The sequence below is a fragment of the Mauremys mutica genome, chromosome 8, assembly GCF_020497125.1.
Source record: "Mauremys mutica isolate MM-2020 ecotype Southern chromosome 8, ASM2049712v1, whole genome shotgun sequence".
NCBI classification, from domain to species: domain Eukaryota; kingdom Metazoa; phylum Chordata; order Testudines; family Geoemydidae; genus Mauremys; species Mauremys mutica.
The window spans coordinates 5,977,791-6,002,315 of NC_059079.1; the positions used below are offsets into that span (position 1 = coordinate 5,977,791).

General features: G+C 44.4%; 1 protein-coding gene across 1 annotated transcript; it reads right to left on the reverse strand.

Annotated features, from left to right (window-relative positions):
* Positions 1 to 1,170: 1,170 nt before the first annotated feature.
* On the reverse strand, positions 1,171 to 23,041 carry ATPAF1 (ATP synthase mitochondrial F1 complex assembly factor 1). Its single transcript, XM_045026495.1, has 9 exons — positions 22,782 to 23,041; positions 20,843 to 20,951; positions 18,807 to 18,857; positions 17,806 to 17,868; positions 16,425 to 16,475; positions 14,098 to 14,145; positions 10,125 to 10,220; positions 5,517 to 5,624; positions 1,171 to 2,402 (listed from the first exon to the last, which is right to left on the reverse strand). The coding sequence occupies exons 1-9, from the start codon at positions 23,009 to 23,011 to the stop codon at positions 2,208 to 2,210; spliced, it is 951 nt and encodes a 316-aa protein (XP_044882430.1). The 5' UTR covers positions 23,012 to 23,041; the 3' UTR covers positions 1,171 to 2,207.
* Positions 23,042 to 24,525: the final 1,484 nt, after the last annotated feature.

The following is a 24,525-nucleotide window of genomic DNA, read 5'->3' on the forward strand; positions in this document are numbered from 1 at the left end:
CCCTCTTGCTTTACATTTGCTGCTTTTTAAAGTCCCTTGAACAATTTCTTACCTTGTAACTATTTACAAGGTTGGTTAAAAGAAAGACTTACAATGATGGGTAACACACACTTACTGTGTGGCTCTCTGTCCCCCTCTAGGGGTGGACTGCAGAAACTGGCACCTGCTACAGCCTTGAGCTAACAGAGCTTAAGGTCTTGTAGCTCAGAGGCTGAGTTTTAAGTCCTGGGTTTGATTCCTGCTGCCAATCACCCAAGCAGGTGTCATGCTACGTAGGGCCCAGGGTTACGGAGAGAGTCAGACAGTTCTCAGGTCACACCTGAACCTCCTTCCACCAGCAGCAGGGAGCACTACACGTGCACAGCATGAATCAAGGGAGCAAGCGCTGTCCCACCAGCAGAGAAGCAGCTGTGTGTGTGGGGGGAGGATAACAGTAACAATGCACAAAACTCGATAGTTCAACCCCATTCACACCTCTGCCTAATTCTAATAATGGGTCATGCACAGGTTACAATCCTGGCTCTGATCTCGGCTCCCTCTCTGGCTGGGGGCAAGTCGCTTACCCTTTCCAGCACTATTTCCCACTCTGACAGATGCTTATCTACCTCATTGGGTGCTGGAAGGAGTAAACAATGTTTGCAAGGTGCTCTGGACGCTACCAACATGCAGTTATGTGCTAAAGCCAGTAATTACTGCTCGGGGTGTACGTGTGTAATAAAAGGTAATAATTGGAGATATACCAATCTCCTAGAACTGGAAGGGACCTTGAAAGGTCATTGAGTCCAGTCCCCTGCCTTCACTAGCAGGACCAATTTTTGCCCCAGATCCCTAAGTGGCCTCCTCAAGGATTGAACTCACAAGCCTGGGTTTAGCAGGCCAATGCTCAAACCACTGAGCTATCCCTCCCCCCTGCGTGTGTTGAAATCCGTTTGAGAAACATTGCAGTTTTATTCCCCCGAAGCTACAACTGCAGAAAAACACTGGCTGCCTTTCGTTTATTTCAATGATCTGTGCACAGCTTTTGCATCCTCACTGTGCATATTGTTATGGCCCTTGTTCAAGGATTCAGTGGCTGCTTCCCCCTGTCATTGCAAACAACAGGACTTCAGGCAGTGCTTGTGAGCTCCTTGCAGGAAAGCTGCTAGTTTCACCAGAGATCACCAAGGTTTATTGAGGCAGACTCACTTTAATTGCTGCTCGGTTATATCCTGTGTGATACATTCACTTCAGTGCATACGAGTTATCCCACGGTAACCCTGAACAGAATCACAAAGCTCTAGTCCCGACCATTTTTAACGCTGTGTACAGTGTCTTTCCCAAATGATAAACGTTGAAAGCTACATTCTACCCTTTTGAAATGCTGACATGTTTACGAGCTGTCTGTCTAGATGATATCGGACAATAAACTAATATGATCTCTAAAACTATTTTAATTATCTGCTGGACCACTGCAGAAAGCCCAACATGCAAAAAGAAACCCCTGTTTATCACATCCTGTCATCGGTGACATGATCTCCAGTACCGTGACCTAACAGCTGAGCACCTGAACGAAGTTCATGTCTCAATTAAAAAAACTGACGTTCCCAGAGCCAAATCCAAGCTGAGTGTTTTTTTGTCCTTAACTGCACTAGCATAGACAGCAAAGTGTGCGTCTATGTAGGGAATCCCACCCGTTAATCAACAAAGAAGAGCCTGTCTTACATCATCAACTGCATTATCTTTTCACTGCTGGATGAAAGAGGGGAATTTATCATCTTCATACAAGATAAAAAGCACTGACCCAGGCAGTTATAGCGGAGGGCCACTTCCAAAGAGCTATTACTGAACACAAACATCCTTTGTTCTCTCTCTCCAGTGGCTGATTTATTCCCCTAAGTAGCCTCCCTTCTCTCACTTGATTGATCCTTTCCAAAGGAATGCAGCACTTGGGCAGAAGGTATTGAAAGAGCTGTTTTGATGAGGTTGTGTTAAGGTGCGTCGTTCCCATTCAGCCCTAGTTAGGCTGCCAAATTTCCTTGCACTGATACAAAATAGTCAGGGGTGAATATCACTCCCTGAATCTCTCTTTTGTCCAGACCAACTCTGTAGCAAACAGGCCCCATATAAAAAGTGGAGTTTGCCCCCAATTAAAAAAACTCCCGTGTCAAGGACCCTTTCCAATGAGTAATTTCAGTTGCGTCTGGCCCAGATGCTGTGCAAATCAGGCACTAGGCTTTGTCAGAGTCCCATCTAGGTCTCAGTTCTCTTCCAAGTCCACTCTGCTCAAGCTCTGCTATAACTGCCATGTACTTAAACTCATTAGGTCTGTGGTTGAAGGACTCCACTAATCCATAGGTCTCTGGATGATCCGTCGCATAGAAAAGCTGCACCTGATTGGCTAGGCACTGAGCTGCAGGGACATTCTGTAAGGTTAAAAAAAGAAAAGAAAAAGAATTTATCAAAATAGCAAAAGCAGCAGTTCTGACATTAAAGTAAGTTCCCCTTTCAAAAAAGCTCTGCGGTTACTGAAAAGCTGCAAACAGATCCCTCTTCAGTCCGCTTCTGTTACCTTAGCAAGCTTCCTGCTCAGTTCCTAACTCTGTTCAAAGTTCTAGTTTTTCAAAGCTCTCCACAAGCCTGATCCATCTTCTCACTGACCTACCTACCTCTGTGCTGTTCCTACTAACTCGATCTCCTTATAGCTCTGCATTTCAGGAACCACTGCTCCACCACCCCTCTCATGCTCCGTTCCCTCCAAGACTCTGAATATGTTCTCCTTAACTTTCTCCTCTTCTCCTTGTCAGACTTCCTCCGTAAACGTTTTTCAGTAATACTCTGTATTAAACACAGCTAGGCAAAGAACTCACAACAAAGTTCTGAGCAACACAGTTTTAATTCTGTCAGTCAGGGGTGAGATTTTATTTTATGGATATAGTTATACCAGTACAACCCCTAATGTGGACAGAGTTATAGTGGTATAAAGGCTTTATACTGGTATGGCTTATTCCTAGGGTGGCCATTCACAGTCAAGTAGTCATTCAGGTACTTCAGGGAATGGTATAGTCCTGCCTGCCCACCATGATCTCGCATGCCTGGTGTGTGGAAGGTCACCTCGGACGGTGCATTGAAGGTCACACCAGAAAGGGTGGAGTGGCACGCTCTTAAAGATGGTGTCCTCATCCAATACCAGACAAAACCATGTTTGGTTTTGTCCCAATGCTAGACATACGACAAACCACCCCAAATGAGGACTGTCTGGTTCAAAGCCAGACAAGTGGCCTCCCTATTTATTCCCCTTCCCATATGGGAGTAAGCGATACTGGTGTAGGGAACCTTTACATCAGCATAACTGCATCCACGCTAAAGTACCGCTTTAACTAGACAGATACAAACGAGAGTGGTTCAATTCCGTGTGCAGACATGCCCAAAGAGAACAACCAATTTCACCTGTTTGGAAACTATAAGAGACCGGAATTTCCTCAATTTTATTAATCATAGAAAATTATTCAAAATGTTCCACTTGGCAGCAGTTATTCATGAATATCCAATAGCCAAGCTGTGCTAGTTGATTTTGATTGGACTTCAGGGTCACATGCCTCAGTTTCCTGACTGGATGAGTAACTAACAATCAAGCTTAACCCATAATTAAGGCCACACTGGGTGAGACCAAGGGTCCATCTAGCCCAGTATCCTGTCTTCCAACAGTGGACAATGTCAGGTGCCCCAGAGGGAATGAACAGAACAGGGAATTATCAAGTGATCCATCCTCTGTCACCCATTCCCAGCTTCTGGCAAACAGAGGCTAGGGACACCATCCCTGCCCATCCTAATAGCCATTGATGGACTTAACCTCCATGAATTTATCTAGTTCTTTTTTGAACCCTGTTATAGTCTTGGCCTTCACAACATCCTCTGGCAAAGAGTTCCACAGGTTAACTGTGCATTGTGTGAAAAAATACTTCCTTTTGTTTGTTTTAAATCTGCTGCCTATTAATTTCATTTGGCGACCCCTAGTTCTTGTGTTATGAGAAGGAGTAAATAAAACTTCCTTATTTACTTTCTCCACACCAGTCATGTTTTTATAAAAATCTATCATATCCCTCCTTCGTTGTCTCTTTTCCAAGCTGAAAAGTCCCAGTCTTAATCTCTCCTCATATGGCAGCCGTTCCATACTCCTATTTATTTATGCTGCCCACAGCATGGTCTCTGAATTAAAAATCCATTTCCCTTGAATATTCTCCAATTTCCACACTTACTATTTCTATGAACATTTGTGACCCAGGAACTTCTTGGTGCTAACAGACAGAGGACACAGGGGAGACACACAGTTTTACAGTGTTCCCCCGTGTCAGATGTCTGCATAACAATTCACTAAAGGGTGGCATGTGAGGTCTCTACCGAGATCCGACAGCCCACCGGACATCATAATCACTGTGAAATGTGTATGGATAATATTTAAGGAGATCTATGTCTATACTGAAAATTATGTTCTTAAGGCAGGTAACCAGGATGTGACGCGTCCCTGACAGGTTCCTTTCATAGCGAGAGATAACAGACGTTTCTCTCTCTGCCTGGTTATGTGTGTAGTGGGTATTGTATGTCTTACAATGGGTGCCGGTTTGTATAGTGAGCAAAATGCTAATAAAGAGATTGTGAAATGTTCAGAGAGGCCATTTACAAGAAAAAACAAACCGCAGCAGGGGATCCTATTCACGACTAAAGACAGTGGAATGAGGATATAAAATTAGTTTCTAGAAACATTACAGAAAGCAGAGAGAGATGAAACAAATTTAATAATTCATACAAACATTCACTGAAAGGTTTTTATTTTGAGTATTTGCCTCGCTCTACTATTAAGATATAATATATAATATAAATCACAAATCGCCCTTTAACAGCCCATCCTCTAATAAAGCATTCTGCACACATGCTATTCATGTTATTGGCAACATGAGTCCCGTACGCTCATTACATGTACTATGAGAGCTATCCAAGTGGCAGTACAGCCTCACTCAGGGGAGGTACAGGAAGGCACAAGGAAAATCCAATGCCGGCTTAAAAAAGGGGCCTCCTGATTTGTCCATCTGCGTTAATTTTAAAAAGTGTGTTTTAACATTGCTGGGAAGTGCCAACGTTTTGTTATTCTTTAAAGCCCCTTCCCTAAAAAAGAGAAACGGAGGCTCCAAAATTCTGCAGTTTTCTGAATTATCCTTCTGAATTATTCTAACGTCAAGAACGGGATGGAGGGGGGGAAATGAGACGTGGCATAAACTCCAGTCACTAGACACCCAGTCTGCAGGCTTTGGGAACTTTTCCGCCGTTCCCTAGGTTAGTTATTCAATGGATAGCTGTAGATTTCTTTAAGCTAATCGCTTTAGGGGAAGGATGGAAGAAGAACAGTGCTTCTCATTCAGAAAATCACCTGATCATTCTGCTCAGTGTGGCTTTACAGGACTTAGCTTTTAATTGCTTTTAAAGAAGTGCCAGAGTATCAGATCTTAGCAGAACACTAAGGAAACAATATGGGATTCTCTTACCAGGAAACTGGAGTCCATTTCGGCTGTCATTAGCACTATTCCCTTTTCCTTCTGGAGTTCAGGATAATGGTACAAGATCAACTGGCTAGCGGCAGTTTCACCTCGGGTCTGCAGGAGATGAGAGAGAGACTTCTTAATAGTGCCCTAGAAAAACCTCTAGATTTATTGCATATTTAATAGTCTGCTAATAAAGAATCTGAATATCAACGGCGTGCACAGACTCACTCATTCAGAGTCTCCCCACTGTCCTCCTAGCAAGGTCAAGGAGAGGCCGTTTTAATTAAGAGTCAATAATTTGCACTTCCATGTGTCTGTAGCCAACAGATTCAGAGTTTAAGGCCAGAAGGGACTATTAGATCATCTAATCTGACCTCCTGTATAGCAGAGACCATTACATTTCACCCAGTTACTCCTGTACTGAGCCTAATAACTCATGGTCAGCTCCAGCATAACTTCCAAAAAGGTCCCCTGTCCTGATCTGCAGACAGCAAGAGATGAAGAATCCACCACTTTCCTTGGTAGTTAGTGACGAACCCTAGAAACACTCTCTGATAAAAATGTGTGCCTTGTTTATAATCTGAATTTGCTGGCTTCAGCTTCTAGCCATTGGTTTGTGTTCTGCCTTCCCCAACTAGATTAAAGCGCCTGGTAGTACCTGGTATTTTCTCCCTGGGAAAATCTGTATATCCTGTATTCAAGTCATCTCTCAGTTGTCCTTCTGATAAGCTAAACAGATTGAGCTCTTTAAATCACTCACAGCGAGGCATTTTCTCCAGCCCGTGAATCATTTTCTCTCTCTTCTGCCTCCTCTCCAATTTTTCAACATCCTTTTTAAAATGTGGACCCCATTCCGTTACTCAGGCGTGGTTTCACCAATGCCACGTGGAGAGGTAAAATCCTTTCCCTGCACGCCTCCTCACTACTCCCGTTGTTTACACATCCAAGGATCTCATCAGCCCTTTTTGCCACAGCATCGCACTGGGAACTCAAGGTGAATTGCTTGTCCACTACGACCCCATCATCCTTTTCAGGTCACTGCTTTCCAAGACAGTCCCCATTCTGTAGCTATGGCCTGCATTCACTGTTCCTAGATAGATAGCTTTGCAACTGGCTGTATTAAAGACATTTGTTTGAATGGGTCCAGCTTACCAAACGGTTCTGTTCGACTACCCTGTCCTCCTCATTATTTATCGCTTCCCAATCTGCATGTCATCTGCAAATTTTATCAGTAGTGATTTTATATTTACTTCTAGACCACTGATGAAAACGTCAGGCCTAGAACTGCTCCCTCTGGAGCCTCACTAAAAACATCTTCATTTGATGACGATTCCCCATTGAAAACCACTTTTTGAGATTTGCAGTCAGCCAGGTCTTAACCCATGTAACGTGTGACTTACTGATACTGTACGGTGCTAATTTTTAAATCAGACTGTCATGGGGTAGCAAGTCAAATGCCTTACAAAAGTCTATGTCTGTTACATCTACTAAGTTATCGTTATCAACCACACCTGGCATCTCCTCAAAGAATGAAATCGGGTGTGTGTGACAAGACCTATTTGCCATACAACCATGTTGACTGACATTAATTATCTTCTCATCCTTTAATTCTTTATCGATTGGATCCCATAACAGCTTTTCCAGTAGTTTGCCTGAGACTGACGCCTGATCATCCCTCTTTCCCTTTTGGAAATTGGCACATTAGCCTTCTCCCAGTCTTCTGAATTTCCCCGGTAGTCCAAGCTTTATTAAAAATTAACATCAGAGGACTAGCGATCTCATCAGCCAGCTCTTTCATTACTCTTGGGTGCAAGTTATCTGGGCCTGCTGATTTAAAAATCTGTATCCCTAGTAGATGTAACATCCTCGGTCACGAATGGACTAGAAAGTACTTCATCATCCTCATGTGACAGGAGTACATTATCCTGCTTCTTTACAAATACAGACCAGAAATATTTGATGAGCACTTCTGCGTTTTCTGCACCATTAACAGCTTTACCATCTAAATCTAGTAATGGGCCTATCCCACTGCTGTGATTTCTTTTGTTCCTAACATGCTTAAAACCTCCTTCTCATTGTCCTTAGCCCTGCCAGCCATTTTTCTCTGATGTTTTTAGCTTCCCTGATCAATTTTCTACCCTTCAGACTTTCTAATGTATATTGACTGCTATCTCCCCCCACCACCCGTCCCTTTTCCATTTGTTATATATTACCTTTTTATTTCTGATTGCTGCCTTCACTTCACCACTGAACCAGGACTGGTTTTAAGGCAAAAATGTCCATTTTATTGATTGTGGAATCATAGCTTTGTGGCTATCTAATAAACTGTTCTTAAATAACTCTCAATTTTCATTCATATTTTTCTGTCTAAATTTTCCCCTCAATCAATTTCTCTGATAACTTGCCTCATCTTTGGAAAATTAGCCCTTTTAAAGCACCAAGTTATATATATTACTGGCTGGGATTTTCCTTTGTTTGCCCATATTGAATGTAATCAAGTCATGATCACTGGTCCCTAGGCAACGACCAGCTTCCAGTCCAGTGATTCATTCATCTTTACGTGTCACAATGAAATCTAAAATAGAGTTACCTCACATTGGGGACAATACCTTTTGTGTTAGAAAAGGTTTATTCTAGGTAATAATTTAAGTACATAATATATAGGTGTCAAACTAATTGTAGAGAGAAGAGAAATTAGAAAGCCTGTCCAAAATGAACAAGAATAACTATGCTGGTATACAACAAAATTAAATCAGAGGGGTTAAAAGCCAGGGTCTTTATAAACATTTTATTTATGACTCAAACATTTTCATAAGGCAGTAAATACAGAACCAAGGAAATAATAGAGAACAGCTTAATATCCTCTATATTAAATTATATGATACCACTGAAGGGTCCATATATCTATTTCATCAAATTTATAAACGTCACCATGGAGTCATCAGAATTGGCAACATTTTTGTTACTTGAGAGTCAGAGGCATAGTGCCAAAATTGGAAAAACAATGACAGTGACAATTTCCATGTCTAGGGTACTACTTTACGTCATATGTGGTGTATTTACGGAATCCAATGCTGCAAATGGTCAAAACATAATCATTCAATTTTATGTTTATACAGCACATTTCATGCCCAAGGATCCCACAACTATTTAGAAACCACATACAGGAAACATGTCATCCGCTAAAGAAATGAAGCTTCCTCTGGGATCAAGCACATCAAATGTTTTACAGCACACATCACTCTACTTCAGTGGAGAATTGGAAGGGAATACCTTATCCAATTAAAAATGGAGAGGCCATTTATAGTGTCAGCATCTGAGTGATCAATCAGGATTAGCTTCTATTTTCTTGCAAAATGTACCAAGGAATGTTTAGTGGCCAAAAACTGTCAGCTCTTTGGTTTCAAGTCCGAAAATATGGCACTTCCAGCAGTGCACTACCATCCTGCAGCATGGAGAAACTGATTCTGACCTCTTTGGAAAGTGCTTCCAGATCTACTGAGGAAAAGCGCTATCTCAGAGCTAGAGATTATTATAATTATTATTGCTGTACCACCCTAAGAATGCATGTGCTTTACTCACAAACCCAATACTGTCCTCCGTGTTGAGGAGTTTACAATCTAAGCTAGACAAAGATGAGTGAGTGATAACAAAATGCAACGGTCACGAGAGAAGCTTAAGTTAAGTACATTGTTGGCCCCTTGGTTCTCCCCACACTTTTTAAACTAACTTATTTATTAAAATATTTAAAAGGTTAAAGGGAACAAAATAAGGCACGATGGCAGGAGTGGTGGGGGGCGGGGAAGCCAAACTGGAAAGCAAATGAAAAAGAAGCAACTCCAGAAAAGACTGGAAGGAAGAGTGAGGCGTCTTAACACACTGGGTCTCAGGGGTGTTTTGCTAACAGATATAGTTAAAGAAAGCTTGTGGGAGGCAACGAACTAGGGATTAACAAGTTCTGACTCAGAGGAATGAATGTCACAAACTGAATCTTGGAGTCTCCCATCCATGTACTGAGCCTGCCGAATATGAAGCCTGAAGCATGTGGAACTGTAACTTGCAAGTCCGAAGAAAATCCCATGCATGGATTTTTAAAAGGTTGGGATGGTTTTCTGGACTCATAAGCACAGGCTAAGAGAAGAGCAGTCAAATACGTCATGCATAAACTGATGGCTGGTGTGTGTGTGAAAGGAAACCTTGCTTAATTGCGTAGACAGACTATGAACAGGTAGGGTAAGGCTGCAGAACGCCAGAGCAGATAGACGAGTTGTTTGATCTAGTATGGCAAATCAAATGGAATAAAAACAGTTAGGGCCCAACAAACTTCTGAGACAATTACAACCTCTTTCATTTACAACACCAAGAAGAAATACATTATCTCAGAACTAGAATGCCTCATTTAAAATCATGCACCAGCACTATAAATGCTGCATTACATGGAGCTGGAGGAAACCAGGCAATAGCTTGCATGGTATTTTATGGAATGCTTCCGCTATGCAGGGTCTTGTCGTTTTGTTTAAAGATACATCTATGTCTAAATGTCACTCAGACTCTAATACAGCTGGAGGTTCAAACCTAACCCTGGAGAGTAATACAATAAAATACACCCACCTGAATGTTTATAAGCGCGGTGAAGTGCAGCTCTGTCCCTGACCACTGCCCCACAAAAAACTCATAGCCTTCTTTCCTTGGCAAAGCACACAGGAACTGCAGAGAAAAAGACAGTCAGTGTTATATGTGCTCCCAGCCCACGTCAGAGTAAATGGGCATTAGAGTGAACAGATGTCCTGATTTTATAGGGACAGTCCCAATTTTGGGGTCTTTTTCTTATATAGGCTCCTATTACCCCCCACCCCCGTCCCGATTTTTCATATTTGCTGCCTGGTCGCCCTAATGGGCATCCCTACTGCACAAAATGGGACCTAACTGGCAACCCTTTTAGGAGCCACAGCAGGGAGCTGGTTATGGAGACAGAGCTTACGCCTTTTCTGTGCTGAGGGTGGAGCGCAGGGGACGTGTAGCCAACGCTGCCGTGAAAAGTAGACTGTGCCCATGCTGTGGTGTGTAGCTACACACCACACTGAAAGGGAGCTGCTAGAGCCTTTCCCTGCTGCCTACCTCCTGCTGGCGTCTCCCCACCACCAGGAAAGCCTTCCCGGTGGTGAGGAACACACACAAAGGCTTGGGTTGAGCCTTACTGGCAGGGCAGCGTAGGGAAGTCAGCACTGCTGCTTCCTGTGTCCTACCTGCTTTGTGGAGAGAGCGGGCATCCATCTTCCAGGCAGACAACACACCGGCCTTACATTTCCTAGCAGATAGTTTTAGAAGCTCAGCTTTAAAAGAATCATGACCCTAAACATTACTGTGTTCTCAGAATCGCTTGATTCACTGCCATGGGAGGGACTCATGGAGGATGTTTGGTAACAGCGTTTTGAGACATTTAAGACCGGACGGTGAACAGTACAGTACAATAAGACGGTAGCCTCGCACTCCTGACATTCTTGCCCTTCTCCCCAGATGCTGCAATGAGGGATTAAAGTCAGAAAAGGTCAGTTAGGGACGTGGAGAGGCGAACGGCTTTCACACTAGTTTAGTTTTTCTAACTCTGTCCCACAGCAGCTTGAAAGCAACTTCTCCCTGGAGATTTCTGGTCTATTTGGCTTCAGAGGCTTCGGCGTTGCAGCTGTAACGCTATCACACACAAAGAGAAAGGACTACATGGGACCTGAAAGGGAAGTGAGACACCAGACCATGTGCTGATGCAGCACAACACAGACAAGTGTAAGTTATTTCCCAAACCCTTGATAGCCTTCACTGTAGAAGGCCAAATACATTTGACCTTGCTCCCAGTAGATTAAATAGAACTCAAGGCATTCCCTACTAGTGAATCAAGTTGGTGCAGTGTCTTCCTGTCGAAACCACAAGAATATTCCTCTTCCAGAACCTAGCTACGCATGAAGCATTTCACTGCTGCCTTTGTGCAAACTGGGACTATGCTAGGTCACGCTTCATTGTACAAATTACTGTAAGGCATGTACGTTACAATGGAAAACAATGCTATTAACCCAGCATGTGGGGAAATGCAGTCAGATAATGTTCTCACTCTTTTTTGTCGTTCTGTTCCTTCCCTCATCCCCCCGCTTAATCTCTCCAAAGCAACAGCACACTCCCATGCACAGGTAGTCTTTGAACAGCAGTGCACAAGGTACCGACACACTCATGCTGTAAACAACTGTTCCATAGCTTGGGCATTCATTTCATTTCTGGAAACAACTACGCTAAGCACCCCCACATGTTTAGCCTCTGGGTTGTCATCACACAGGAAGCACTATCTTGTATGTAATGAAGATAATTGATATTTACCACAAAGGCCATAGATTCATAGAATAATAGGGTTGGAAGAGACCTCAGGAGGTCATCTAGTCCAACCCCCTGCTCAAAGCAGGGCCAACCCCAACTAAATCATCCCAGCCAGGGCTTTGTCAAGCTGGGCCTTAAAAACCTCTAAGGATGGAGATTCCACCACCTCCCTAGGGAACCCATTCCAGTGCTTCACCACCCTCCTAGTGAAATAGTTTTTCCTAATATCCAACCTAGACCTCCCCCACTGCAACTTGAGCCCATTGCTCCTTGTTCTGTCATCTGCCACCCCTGAGAACAGCCGAGCTCCATCCTCTTTGGAACCCCCCCTTCAAGTAGTTGGAGGCTGCTATCAAAGCCCCCCTCACTCTTCTCTTCTGCAAACTAAATAAGCCAGTTCCCTCAGCCTCTCCTCGTAAGTCATGTGCTCCAGCCCCCTGATCATTTTCGTTGCCCTCCGCTGGACTCTTTCCAATTTGTCCACATCCCTTCTGTAGTGGGGGGGGGGGGGCCAAAACTCGACGCAATAATCCAGATGTGGCCTCCCCAGTGCCTAATAGAGGAGAACATTCACTTCCCTCGATCTGCTGGCAATGCTCCTACTAATGTAGCCCAATATGCCCTTAGCCTTCTTGGCAACAAGGACACATTGTTGACTCATAATCCATCTTCTCGTCCACTGTAATCCCCAGGTCCTTTTCTGCAGAACTGCCACTTAGCCAGCCAGTCCCCAGCCAGGTCCTCCAACTGGCAGCTTTTTAATGAGGCCGCTGGCTCGAAGCAGTTGGCCTGGCTCAAAGCTTTCTCTCCAATCAACCACTCAAGGCCCACCTGGAACAAAGCACTCCCAAGTCACACTTTTCAAACAACCAACCACACGGTCAAACAGTCACTTTTAACAAACAACATATCCCAGCTACACACCTGAACACAAGCCCAGAATTACAAGATAGCGTTCCTTAATGGAACTAAAATTTAACTTCAGTGCAACATTTGTAACGTTTGCAATTTATAACAATACAATTTTGTCCTGAATGTCTTTCACACAACCTATATCTCAAGAAGATTCACTGACACAAGTAACACCAGAGTATAAATTCTATTAATACTAGTAAGCACTTACACAGCTTAACTTCCATCCAAGGATCTCACATCGCTTTAATTAACATTAATTAACCCACAACAACCTTGCTACCTGGGAAAATGTGAGTATCCTTATTGTACAGGTAGGGAAACAGCTTAAGAGTCTTGCTTGAGCTTATATGAGGCAGGGGTTCAGCTGCGGGCAAACCCCAAGAATCCTGGTTTCCAGCCCCTTGCTCTAACTGCCTCCTTCAATAGTGCTGTAGGACATGGGGGCAAATCACGTCAGCCAAAGGGCAAAACAACATTCTATTTGTCGCAACATGGTTCTTCAGCATGGCGTTTGGGGCATGTGTCACACCCTGGGCACCCCCTTCAGCAGCAGCGTGGGGAGGGGTCAGGAACAATCCAAGAGAGGGGGGACTAAATCTGCAATGACGCAGACCCACAGGGCGAACTTGCCATGTGCAGGGAGAGCAGTAAGTCATGCGGCTGGACAGAAGCTGTCACACCTGTGAAGCTGCAGGACAGCTCCACGGCTGCTGTGGCCTGGGAGGCAGGATTCCATTCCCCATCCAGCAGCCGTCAACTGGGCCTTGCGAATGGAAGGGATTTGGTCCATCGTAGAGTGAAAATATTTTACACTTTCAGGCCTGCCACAACACTAGCTGCACTCAATTGAAAGACCCTCACTAACTTCAATCAAGCATTTAGCCATACGGCTCCTAAAGTAAGGAAATATAGTAAGCAGCATAAGTAAGGTGGATAGTTATGCAGTAGTGTCAATAAAGCTAGCATACAAGGCGAGCTTCTCCAAAGAGTGGCATGCAGGCGAGTGAACCACATGGCACCTAGCACGGTGAATTTGGGGCATGTAGCTAAATCTCCATCATAAAACTAAGCTTGGGAGACTGCCTGGTTGTAGAACACCTCACCTGTTATGCCCAGACTGAAAGGTTTGACAGCCTGCTGTCTTTAACTGACCGTTAAAACAAATACTTGATCAAATGGCTTTTACCAATCAAGTTACGACAACTAATCTGCATAACAAAAGGTCAGAAGTTTATGAACTTCTACTCCAACTGCTGTCTAGAACAAATCCATTAAAGCCGTATATGCATGCAGTATAGATCACACTTACTGATGGACAATTCTGGGACCGCTTCCATATTAAATCGAACGTCTCTGCCTTTGGAGAGGAAACAAGATCATTTAATTAACTTTCACAACATGAAAATAATGGATACACAGTTATCACTCAGTCACTCCATTAACCTTTATAGGGTTCAACCTACATATACAGTCGGTCTCAAATATGTAAATATTAACAATTAAGCAACAGTTAGGCTGCCTTAATTGGTAAGGTTTGCAGAAATGAGCAAATGGAAAGTTATAGTTAGCTCTTAATTGCATAGGTATCATTGGCACCCCTTCAATGCAGTCCCTGGAAGCCAGTAACAAACTCTTGGTGTTCAAAGCTGTTATCTCTTGAAAAATGTCTACACTTCAGAATTATACCACATTCTTTTTTTTCCCCCAATATAGTTCCACTGGAATGCATGGTGGTGCTTTATACACAAGTCAGGTTGCTGACCCATAGGAATTTACATTATAGATTCTCTTCTGCTCTTTATTACAGTAAAAGCCAGATTATCATTCAAGTGAGTCGTACATCATATTTAACTTAATAAGTTATATTGTTCCCCAGAAATATGCGAGTTCCACCGTGCTGCATAACCATATAAATTGGTTCAAGTGTTCCCCAATATCCCCTCCCTGCTGTTTTCTTTGCCCCTTTGTTGTGTCATGTGCTAATCTAGATGATAAAATCTTCAGGGCAGGAGAAATGTGCTGTTCAACTGTACTATGACTAGTGCTCTGCGCTGATACAAAATATGTATCCGCATCCGATCCACAAAAATGGTGCGTGGATATCCACAGATTTGCAGGGCTCTAACTATGAAGCTCCTAGCCTCCTTTTGGACATTGTACAGAGACAGTTCAGCATCCAAAAAGATTGTTCCTCTTCTGAGATCTACTCAGCTTTAATTGAGACACATCTTATTGCCAATAATAGCAATCTCTTTAAGTATACATTGTATTAACCCACAAACATTACGTTAAAAGGACATGAAGGTTGCAAAGTCAAGCACTCAGAAGTTAGGAAATGCCAGAATTAAAGTTGCTTGTGCAAGCTTAATTTGACCCCCTTGCACGTATGCATGATCCAGTCTTTCATTACAGGATCATAAATGATTTTTTCCACGGGATTTCTGCCTCATCCAGTACACAGGATGGACGGTGCTCAGTGAATGAGCAGCTCTGATTAAGGTTAAGATTTTTGTCACGGTTATTTTTAGTAAAAGTCATGGACAGGTTATGGGCAATAAACAAAAATTCATGGGAGCCCGTGACCTGTCCATGACTTTACTAAAGATAACCGGGGGGGCAGGGCTAGGTAGGGGGGAATGACAGCAGGAGTCCCATAGGGGGTGGGGGGACTGAGCAGCCACAGGGGGGGCACACAGCCCCCAACTCCAGAGCTGCCTGCGGTTGCGGGGCAGGGGCACACAGTCCCGGCTCCAACCCCAGCCACAAGCGCACAGGCCTGGCTGCCGCCGCGGGCTGGGGGGGAGTAGTGCATGGTCCTGGGAAGCCGTGAGGGGCGCGCACGGCCCCTGCTGCAGCCCTGGCCGTGGAGCAGGGGCCCAGGCTGCAGCCCCCACTGTAGGCCATGGGGGAGGGGTGCACGGCTCCGGCTACAGGCCCCACCGCAAGCCGCTGACAGCTGAAGCCGAAGAAGTCATGGAAGTCACGGAATGCATGATTGCCATGGCCTCCGTGACTAAATCGTAGCCTTAGCTATGATGAACTGAGAACTATCTACATTATATTTTATGAATATGATACATGTCTCTGTGTTTGTTTTTGGTGGGTTCCTCGCTATGGCGTTAGATCAAAAGGGATTGTTAAAGAAACAAAGCAGGAAAGGGAAAACACTGGCCCAGATAAGGAGTTCCCCTACCCCCCCCAAACACAACAGCCAGGTTTATAGCAGTGACAGGAAGAGAGATTAAATTAAACAATAAGCCATTTCCAGACCAAGGGCCTAGAAATGAAAAGCAGGGGGAGGCTGAATGAACTGGGAGAGGCTGCTCATGGAGTTTCACTAAAAAGCTGGGATTGTCTATGACTGCGGTTAGCAGAGGTATAAATCTACCCTGCAGCTGCCTGCCACACACTAGCTGTCCAAATAGACCCAGCTGCCGCACATGAAAAGTTCCATAGTGCGCTTTGATCTGCAAAATTATGGCTGGTCAGCCTAGGAAGGAGACTAGGTTTAGAAACTTTACTTTCATTAAGTGATAGTTGTTACAAGCGACAGACACCTAGTGGAAAGGAAGCTTGTATTGCAAAGCCTTTTGTGCTGATCTTCGTGGTGTACATTTTGTTAAGGTAACTACTTACAGGAATAACTGCATAAACTGTATCTTTTGCAGAAAAATACTGCTTCCAGATCTGTAAGAAAGGAGGGAAGCCAAATATGATTAACACCACAAACAAGCATTTAATATTAAACACCTTTAAAAATATTAAACACCTTTAAAAATATTCATTTATCAACTAAACTTCGTTTGTAAATACATGGGGGCAGGGGACTTATTTCCATGTATTTTTGAAAGCTATCATCTCATATATTCTGTTCCAAGACTACTAGTATCAAATGATGCATATTTCAACCAGACAAGTGCCATAAACAGTGAGGTCAGATTTGGTGGCCCACAGTTTAGTAATGGTGAGAAATGCTTCAGACCATGTGACTTTTCACAAACAGCACACAAGCAAAAGATTGTTTCTAAGTAAGTAATGCACAAGATCCTTCCCATCAGAAGACAGTACTTCTTTTATGACTCTCTGTGTTTGCATAGTGTTTTGTTTCTGAAAATTTCAAAGCATTTGATAAAGTTCTTTTCATTATGCATACAGGGAAAGTGATTTATACGACCAGCCCAAAGTCACTAATAAAGTGAGTGACAGAAATAAAACTCAGACTCTCAAAACTTTTCTAACTGCTAGACAACACTGCCTCCCTATAAATCCTTGATATTTAATCAGAATCTTCAGAAGGGCCTTTAACATATGAAATCTTGAAGTGTGGTGCAGCCCTGGAGACCTGTGTGTACACAAGGTATCCTCTTATACACCACTGCCTCACAATCTGATGAGCAAACAGAAAAACTCTGCTTGAGTTTGGCTGCTTCAGAGATGTAGAATGGAAGCAGATTTTTAAAAAGACAAAAAGAGGGAACTAAATCTCAGTGCAATGCCCACAACTGTACCAGGGAAACAACCTTAAATCTTACTGTTTTTAATACAAATTTAGTTAGTTAGTTAGTGCTAGTGAAAGGCACCAGACTGACAGCCAGAGGGCTCCAGTTCTTGGGAAGAACCTCAGAATACATGCAGCACAGGCAACATTAGCTTCCTGCAAGATGCCCCATCAATGTGCTTCAACTCTGACTGCAGCTGGTGAGCAGGCAATTCAGTCACCACACTTATCCAACTGTTGGGACGCTGAGCCAGTTGCACGGAAGGCAACTGTTGACTGATCAGGTCGAGATAGGAACTGCTGATCTACCCAAAGGTGTGAAAGGTTCTATGTCACGTTACCTAACCCCGAGACAACTTTTATTTTTGTTTCTATTTATTTTATTTTTTTAACGTTCGGCTGAAAGAGATGCCTTTATTTTCACAATTCTTCTTAGCATGCATTCCAACCTCACACGTAGAATACCAAGTAAATTCCAGAATGATGCTTAATTGTTACATTTCCATGTAAATGTATCACCTGTTTTATTTCCTCCGGAGTTTTCTCTTTCACCATTTCAACATTAAGTATTGAATCAAGTGTCTGCAACAGAAAGCACAGAATTCACAATGAAGGCAATTCACTGGTATGTTACACAGGACAAATCCAGGCTGCAGAAAGTTCAGAAATGACACCTCATTTAAACCATACCCTGGCACACTTAATTGTCAAAAAAATGGTAAGTCATAAGATAGCCCTACAATGAAAAGAAAAGGAAATATATACTGAGCTAAGTAACAGAGTCCATAAGGATACATGGTAAATGTTAAGTATCAGAGGGATAGCCGTGTTAGTCTGGATCTGTAAAAGCAGCAAAGAATCCTGTGGCACCTTATAGACTAACAGACGTTTTGCAGCATGAGCTTTCGTGGGTGAATACCCACTTCTTCAGATGCAAAGTCTTGCATCTGAAGAAGTGGGTATTCACCCACAAAAGCTCATGCTGCAAAACGTCTGTTAGTCTATAAGGTGCCACAGGATTCTTTGCTGCTTTTACATGGTAAATGTTGGTTCCAGGAATCTAACTGTCACAAGACCCATGTTCTTTTTCCTTTCAACCATTACCTGCATGTGTTCTTTCAGTAGCTTTCACAATTTTAAACAAGGAGGTTGCTGGCACTGAAATATTAACAGTCCCTCTGCAGCATCTCCTCTGATGGAACTAGGAGAGGCCTCAATAAGCTCTAAAGGGAGCTTAACTTTTTGCATCAATTTCTGGGTGCATTCAAGACTGATTCCCAGAATAGCACAGACTTCCAATATTTCACAGAGACAAGGATAGGAACTACTCTGGGATTTTAAGACTTCAAGACTACCCCAGCACTAAAAAACAATCCTAAAATGAGATACAATACAAGGACTTTCAGATTCTTGCACCCCACACAACAACTGGCATTAGGATAATGCAGTGTTTAAAATTAATCTCCATGCTTGATTCACAGGCACACCATAGCCAGACGTGGAGGTCCATTTTATCTTACCTTGTCTTTTGTGAATCCTTCCTTTGATGCCTTTGTGCCCAAGGCTTCTGCCTAAAATTAAAAATAAGCCTTTAAAGTTTTACATTTGTTTTCACTTTATTTATACTGCCATATCCGGCAAGCATAATATGCCCACTGACAAAACCATTCCAGCACGTGCCCTGTGAGTGGAAGTGAAGAAACCAAAGGACATACCTATGTAGTTAGTAACCTTGGTTGTTAAAGGGGCATTGACAAGGCCTAAAATTAGACCTACAGGTTTTCTTTAACATGGGAAGGTCACACCCACTGCACTGATCCTCTGCTCTGTTCTTGAAGCACATGTGGGTATTACAAATAAACAAGAACAACAGAAATCAGAGAAGGAAATATCTGCTAAGACGCCATGCCCACCCTCGTAGCTACTGAAGGATTGCCCATTGCTTCCAAACCTTGTCTCTTTTAAAGAGCCTCAAACAATGAAGATGTCAGCACTTCTCATGGCCCCTGTCTACACACTGTTCACAGCAGACCGCTTTCTGTGTTTGTCAGCAACCGTCTCCACCTTACCTGGTACAGAAAATTATTTAACTACTCGTGTGGACAGGTCAAAACTAGTTTCAACCCCTTTAAAGCAAGCAAGTATGTTCCAGATCTAGTAAAACAAGATTTCAAATCATGCTCACGGTAACAGTGGTGAAAATGAACCTGGAGAAATTGTTGCTACCAACTATTGGCAACAATGGGTCATTTACCAGTATAAAAAGGACCTTGGAAATTGTTCTCCATACAAGAGAGAAAACTGAAAATGCTTCCTATTACAGAGTCTCAAGTTCGCTTTGCTCACCCCCTTACTCCTTGCTATATCCCTAATTCCTCTCCCTTCTTGGTGTTTACAACTTCAAATACTTATAGGAAGAGAAGTCTTCCTTTAGTCTCTGCCTAGCCAAGCGATATGTAGTTTTTTTATGAGCTGACCCAGCAAGGTATCTGAGCATAAATGTCCTCACTGACTTTAACAGGACCATTGACATACATCCTACTTGGGGCCTTTATCTTTCCCCACAGATCAGTCCCTCAAGCCTCTTAACCAAGCAGCTGATGATTTCCACAGTTCTCAGACCTGAACTCCTGTACACGTCCACACAACTCAAACTCGAAAAAATGTAAAGTCCTAATGTGATGCACCCAATGCGCGAATGAGCACAATTTCAGCGCCCTACGTGTGGTGATTGGTGGTGGGTCATCTGGTGGAGCAGTCAGTATTTAAACAATGTTTCAGGCCTAATTTGGCTGGAAGAAGAAAGTTTTTTCAAGATGGTAAGTGGTTTTCTTTTTAAAGGGTAATGTAAAGGTTAGTCCTGTAACCCTGGAAGTGCACTTGAAGGCAATACAATCAATACACCAGTCTAGACTGGGTAAGTGGTGCACTGATACTTCATACAAAGAAAAACACTCTAGAAAAGTTAACTCTGCATTAGTCTTCATGCCCATCAAGAGAAGATGGGGTCCCTGGAAGAAATAAGAAGTAAAAATGCTTAAAATGCAATTAACTTAGATAAAATACTGGATCAGGACAAGTAAACATCAATAATAGGAGTAAATTAATGTAGCATACTGATTTTGTAATTAATAATCAACTGCTTAATCACTCCATCTTATTAATTGTTCAGCAGCAGGTTGGGAAATGTCAGAGGGGGACCTATAAAGGCCCATTCCAGATTGAATACTATTCAATAGTTTGTTTCATTCATAAAAAGAGAATGAAGGTGAGAGAATATGTCAACCGAGTTGGCCCTCATGGATCTGGGACTGATCACAAACACTTTGAATAAGATTCAAACACAGCATTTACTAACAGCAATATCACCATTTGGAGCAAGCACCTGTCTAGCATATTTGCAGTGAGTCTTGTACTTTCAGGCACCATATAAATAGCAAACAGGAACATGTTTAATTCCAGACAGTAATTCCCATTCCAGGATTACAGTTGTAAAAGATGACATTTTGAAGCTAATTTAAACCCAATACTGAATGAAGTTAAAAATTGGTCTTGCCTTTTCTTCCATATATTTGATAAATTCCATTTGCTTGGAATGTCCCACTGGCTGCTTTTTCACTTCACTTCGTTTCTCCATGCGGGATTCAAAAACACCTGGATTGGATCTGAAACAAAATGGAGACTATTACTACTTTTGAGTGGCTACTACTGTTCTGGCATTTTAAAACTTGACTTCCCATAGCACAGATTTCTATTCTTAGCGTTTCTAGTTAGAGCCCTGCAAATCTGCAGATATCTGCTTTATATCAGCGGACCGTGTTTGTGGATCCTGGATTGGATGTGGATACAAATTTTGTATCCATGCAGGGCTCTATTTTCTAGTAGAAGAGGCAAATCTATTTACTGTTAAACTGATCACATTGGTGCCAATGATACCCACAAATAAATACATGCAGCCCGTGTAGTCTAAATTGAGAGTTGTGTGGCCGCATTTTAAGGCTGAATTTGGCTTCAAACACAGCTTATTTTTTATAAAGACACAGCCCCGGGCATTTTACAGCACAGCAGTAGAACAATTTCAGACAAAAAATGTTCATCCAACCAGATCAAGGACACAGGGCTAGAACCCAGGTGCTATGCACAGCTGTACTTATAATAGTCAGAACCAAGGTCAAATCTCGGACATAAACTATACTAGAGCTTTCCAGTAACTTACTTGAACATGTCAAAAAAGAACTAGGTAAATTCATGGAGGATAGGCCCATCAGTGGCTATTAGCCAGGATGGACAGGGATGGTGTCCCTAGCCTGTTTGCTAGAAGCTGGGAATGGATGACAGGGGATGGATCACTCGATGATTCCCTGCTCTGTTCATTCCCTCTGGGGCACCTGGCATTGGCCACTGTCGGAAGACAGGATACTGAGCTAGATGGACCCTTGGTCTGAACCACTATGGCTGTTCTTATGTCAAATGACAGCATCAAATGACAGAGGCGTGATAGATTTGGGGTTTGGGATTGTCCATAAATTACATAACACATTTTTTTAGTGATTTTCAAGACCCACTCCCGACCCCCTTGTAACACGTTCCTGAAAAAAATGTAAAATCAGGACCACCCACCCACCCCTTTATGCATTACATAAGGTACCCTGCCTCCCAGACAAATATCCCTCCTATTGTTACAACTTCTCCCTAAATCCCCCTTACGTCAATGTCAACCTCTATCTACTAGGTATTTACGTGCCCTCTACATCACTGTAATATCTAGAACTTTGAGAAAACCACATCCCAGACTATGTTCTGGAGGGTCCCATCTACCGCACCCCAGAGCGCTCCACTGCTCCCCCCTTGCTCCCCCCGCAGTGCACCATTCCTGTCAGAGCCCCAAGCCCTCGCTGCCCCCCAGGCTCTGAAGGCTCCATCTGCTTCCAGGAGACCCAAACTCTGGGCCTCTCCCAGCACCCCTGAACCCCAAGTCCCACCAAGCACCAGCTCCCCCCGTGGGCCATTACCCCTGCTCCCAATGCTGTCAGAATCCCAATGCCGGAGGACTCCAGTCCCAAATCCCAGGGGTGTCTCCACCCCGGTAACTCCCCATCCCCCAGGAGTGTCCTCTCTCCTCAATGGCTCCCTGGGGTGAACCTTCTCCCCCAACAACCCCCATCCTCCAGGAGTGCGCTCCTCAGCAACCCCCATCCCCCAGTGACCCCCATCTTCCAGGGGTGCCCCCCTCGGCAGCCCCCTCCCCCCCAGCGACCCCCATCCCCAGGGGTGCCCCCCCTCGGCAGCCCCCTAAATCCCAGAGGTGCCCCCCTCAGCAACCCCGATCCCCCAGTGACCCCCATCTTCCAGGGGTGCCCCCCCTCGGCAGCCACCTCCCCCAGCGACCCCCACCCCCCAGGGGTGACCCCCTCGGCAGCCCCCTCCCCCCAGCGACCCCCCCTCGGCAGCCCCCTCCCCCAGCGACCCCCGCCCCCCCGGGGAGTCCCCCGCACCTGCGCAGCGCCTGGATCTTGTCCCGGTACCGCCCGTAGAAGGGGTTCCCCTCCAGGCCGGGCTCGCCCCCGCCGGCCGGGCCCCGCGGCACCGCCAGCAGCCGGGCCTGCGGGGAGAGCAGGCCCAGGGGCCGCAGCACGGGCCGGCTGCGCAGCGCCAGCGCCCCCCGGTACAGGCCAGACACCTGCTGCAGAGCCCCCGCCATCGGCTCCCCTGGGCGCCCCCACATGCAGCGGGTCCGCCCCCAAACCCGGCCGGCTCCGCCGCGCTGCCCGCACCAGGGTTCCGGGCAACAGAGGTTCCGGAAGGGGCGGGTTATGTGGGGAGGGATGAGGCGCTAGGAGCGGGAGATCTGCATTCTACAGCACATGGGAAGCCCAGAGCTTAGGCACCCAGTGGCTGGGTGGCTCTAGGGAGGTGGCTATGGGGCCTCATCTGGGTGCTGGGTGGGTGCAGGGCACATGGGGCTGTGTAAGCCCCTCCTGCTACGTGACTATCCTATTACCCAGTGATTCTCAAGCAGGGGTACCTGTTCCTCTGGGGGTACACAGAGCCCTTCCTGGGGGGGGGGGGGGGGGCGGGGGTACATCAACCCACCAAGATATTTGCCTAGTTTTACAACAGGCTACATCAAAAGCACTAGTGAAGTCAGTACAAACTAAAATTTCATACAGACCATGACTTGTTTATACTACTCTGTGTACTATACACTGAAATGTAAGTACAATGTTTATACGCCCAGGGATTTATTTTATAATTATATGGTAAAAAGAAAAAGTTAGTAATTTTTCAGTAATAGTGTGCTGTGACACTTTTGTATTGTGTGTGTCCAGTTTTGGGCCCCATGCTACAAGAAGGATGTGGAAAACTTGGAAAGAGTCCAGCAGAGGGCAACAAAAATGATCAGGGGGCTGGAGCACATGACTTACGAGGAGAGGCTGAGGGAACTGGGTTTGTTTAGTCTGCAGAAGAGAAGAATGAGGGGGCATTTGATAGCTGCTTTCAACTACCTGAAAGGGGATTCCAAAGAGGATGGATCTAGACTGTTGTCAGTGGTACCCAATGACAGAACAAGGAGTAATGGTCTCAAGTTGCAGTGAGGGAGGTTTAGGTTGAATATTAGGAAAAACGTTTTCACTCAGAGAGTGGTGAAGCACTGGAATGGGTTACCTAGGGAGGTGAAGGAATTTCCTTCCTTAGAGGTTTTTAAGGTCAGGCTTGACAAAGCCCTGGCTGGGATGATTTAGTTGGGGATTGGTCCTGCTTTGAGCAGGGGTTGGACAAGATGACCTCCTGAGGTCCCTTCCAACCCTGATAGTCTATGATTCTATGTCGTGTCTGATTTTGTGAGCAATCAGTTTTTAAGTGAGGTTAAATGGGGGGGGCAGCGCACGGGAAGGACACCATAAGATAAATCAGACTCAGAAAAAGGGTACAGTAGTCTGGAAAAGTTGAGAACCACTGCTGTTGCTCACCAAGTACACACAGTGAATCTGTGATAGAGTGATTTTGGGTAAGGGACTGAAAAAATCTCTTCCCCCCCCCCCCCCACTGAAAACTACAGGGTTATGCCAGGCTGTAAGATTCAGCTGTAAAGGCTCCTGGCTGTATGACCAGTAAAAAGCCAGAGGCTTCTGCCAGGATAAGTCTGTGTATGGGGTGGGGGACATGCTGAGTAAGTAGGCTTGGAAGGTTTAGATCATCATCATTGGTAACTGTAAACATCAGTTTCACTCAAACACA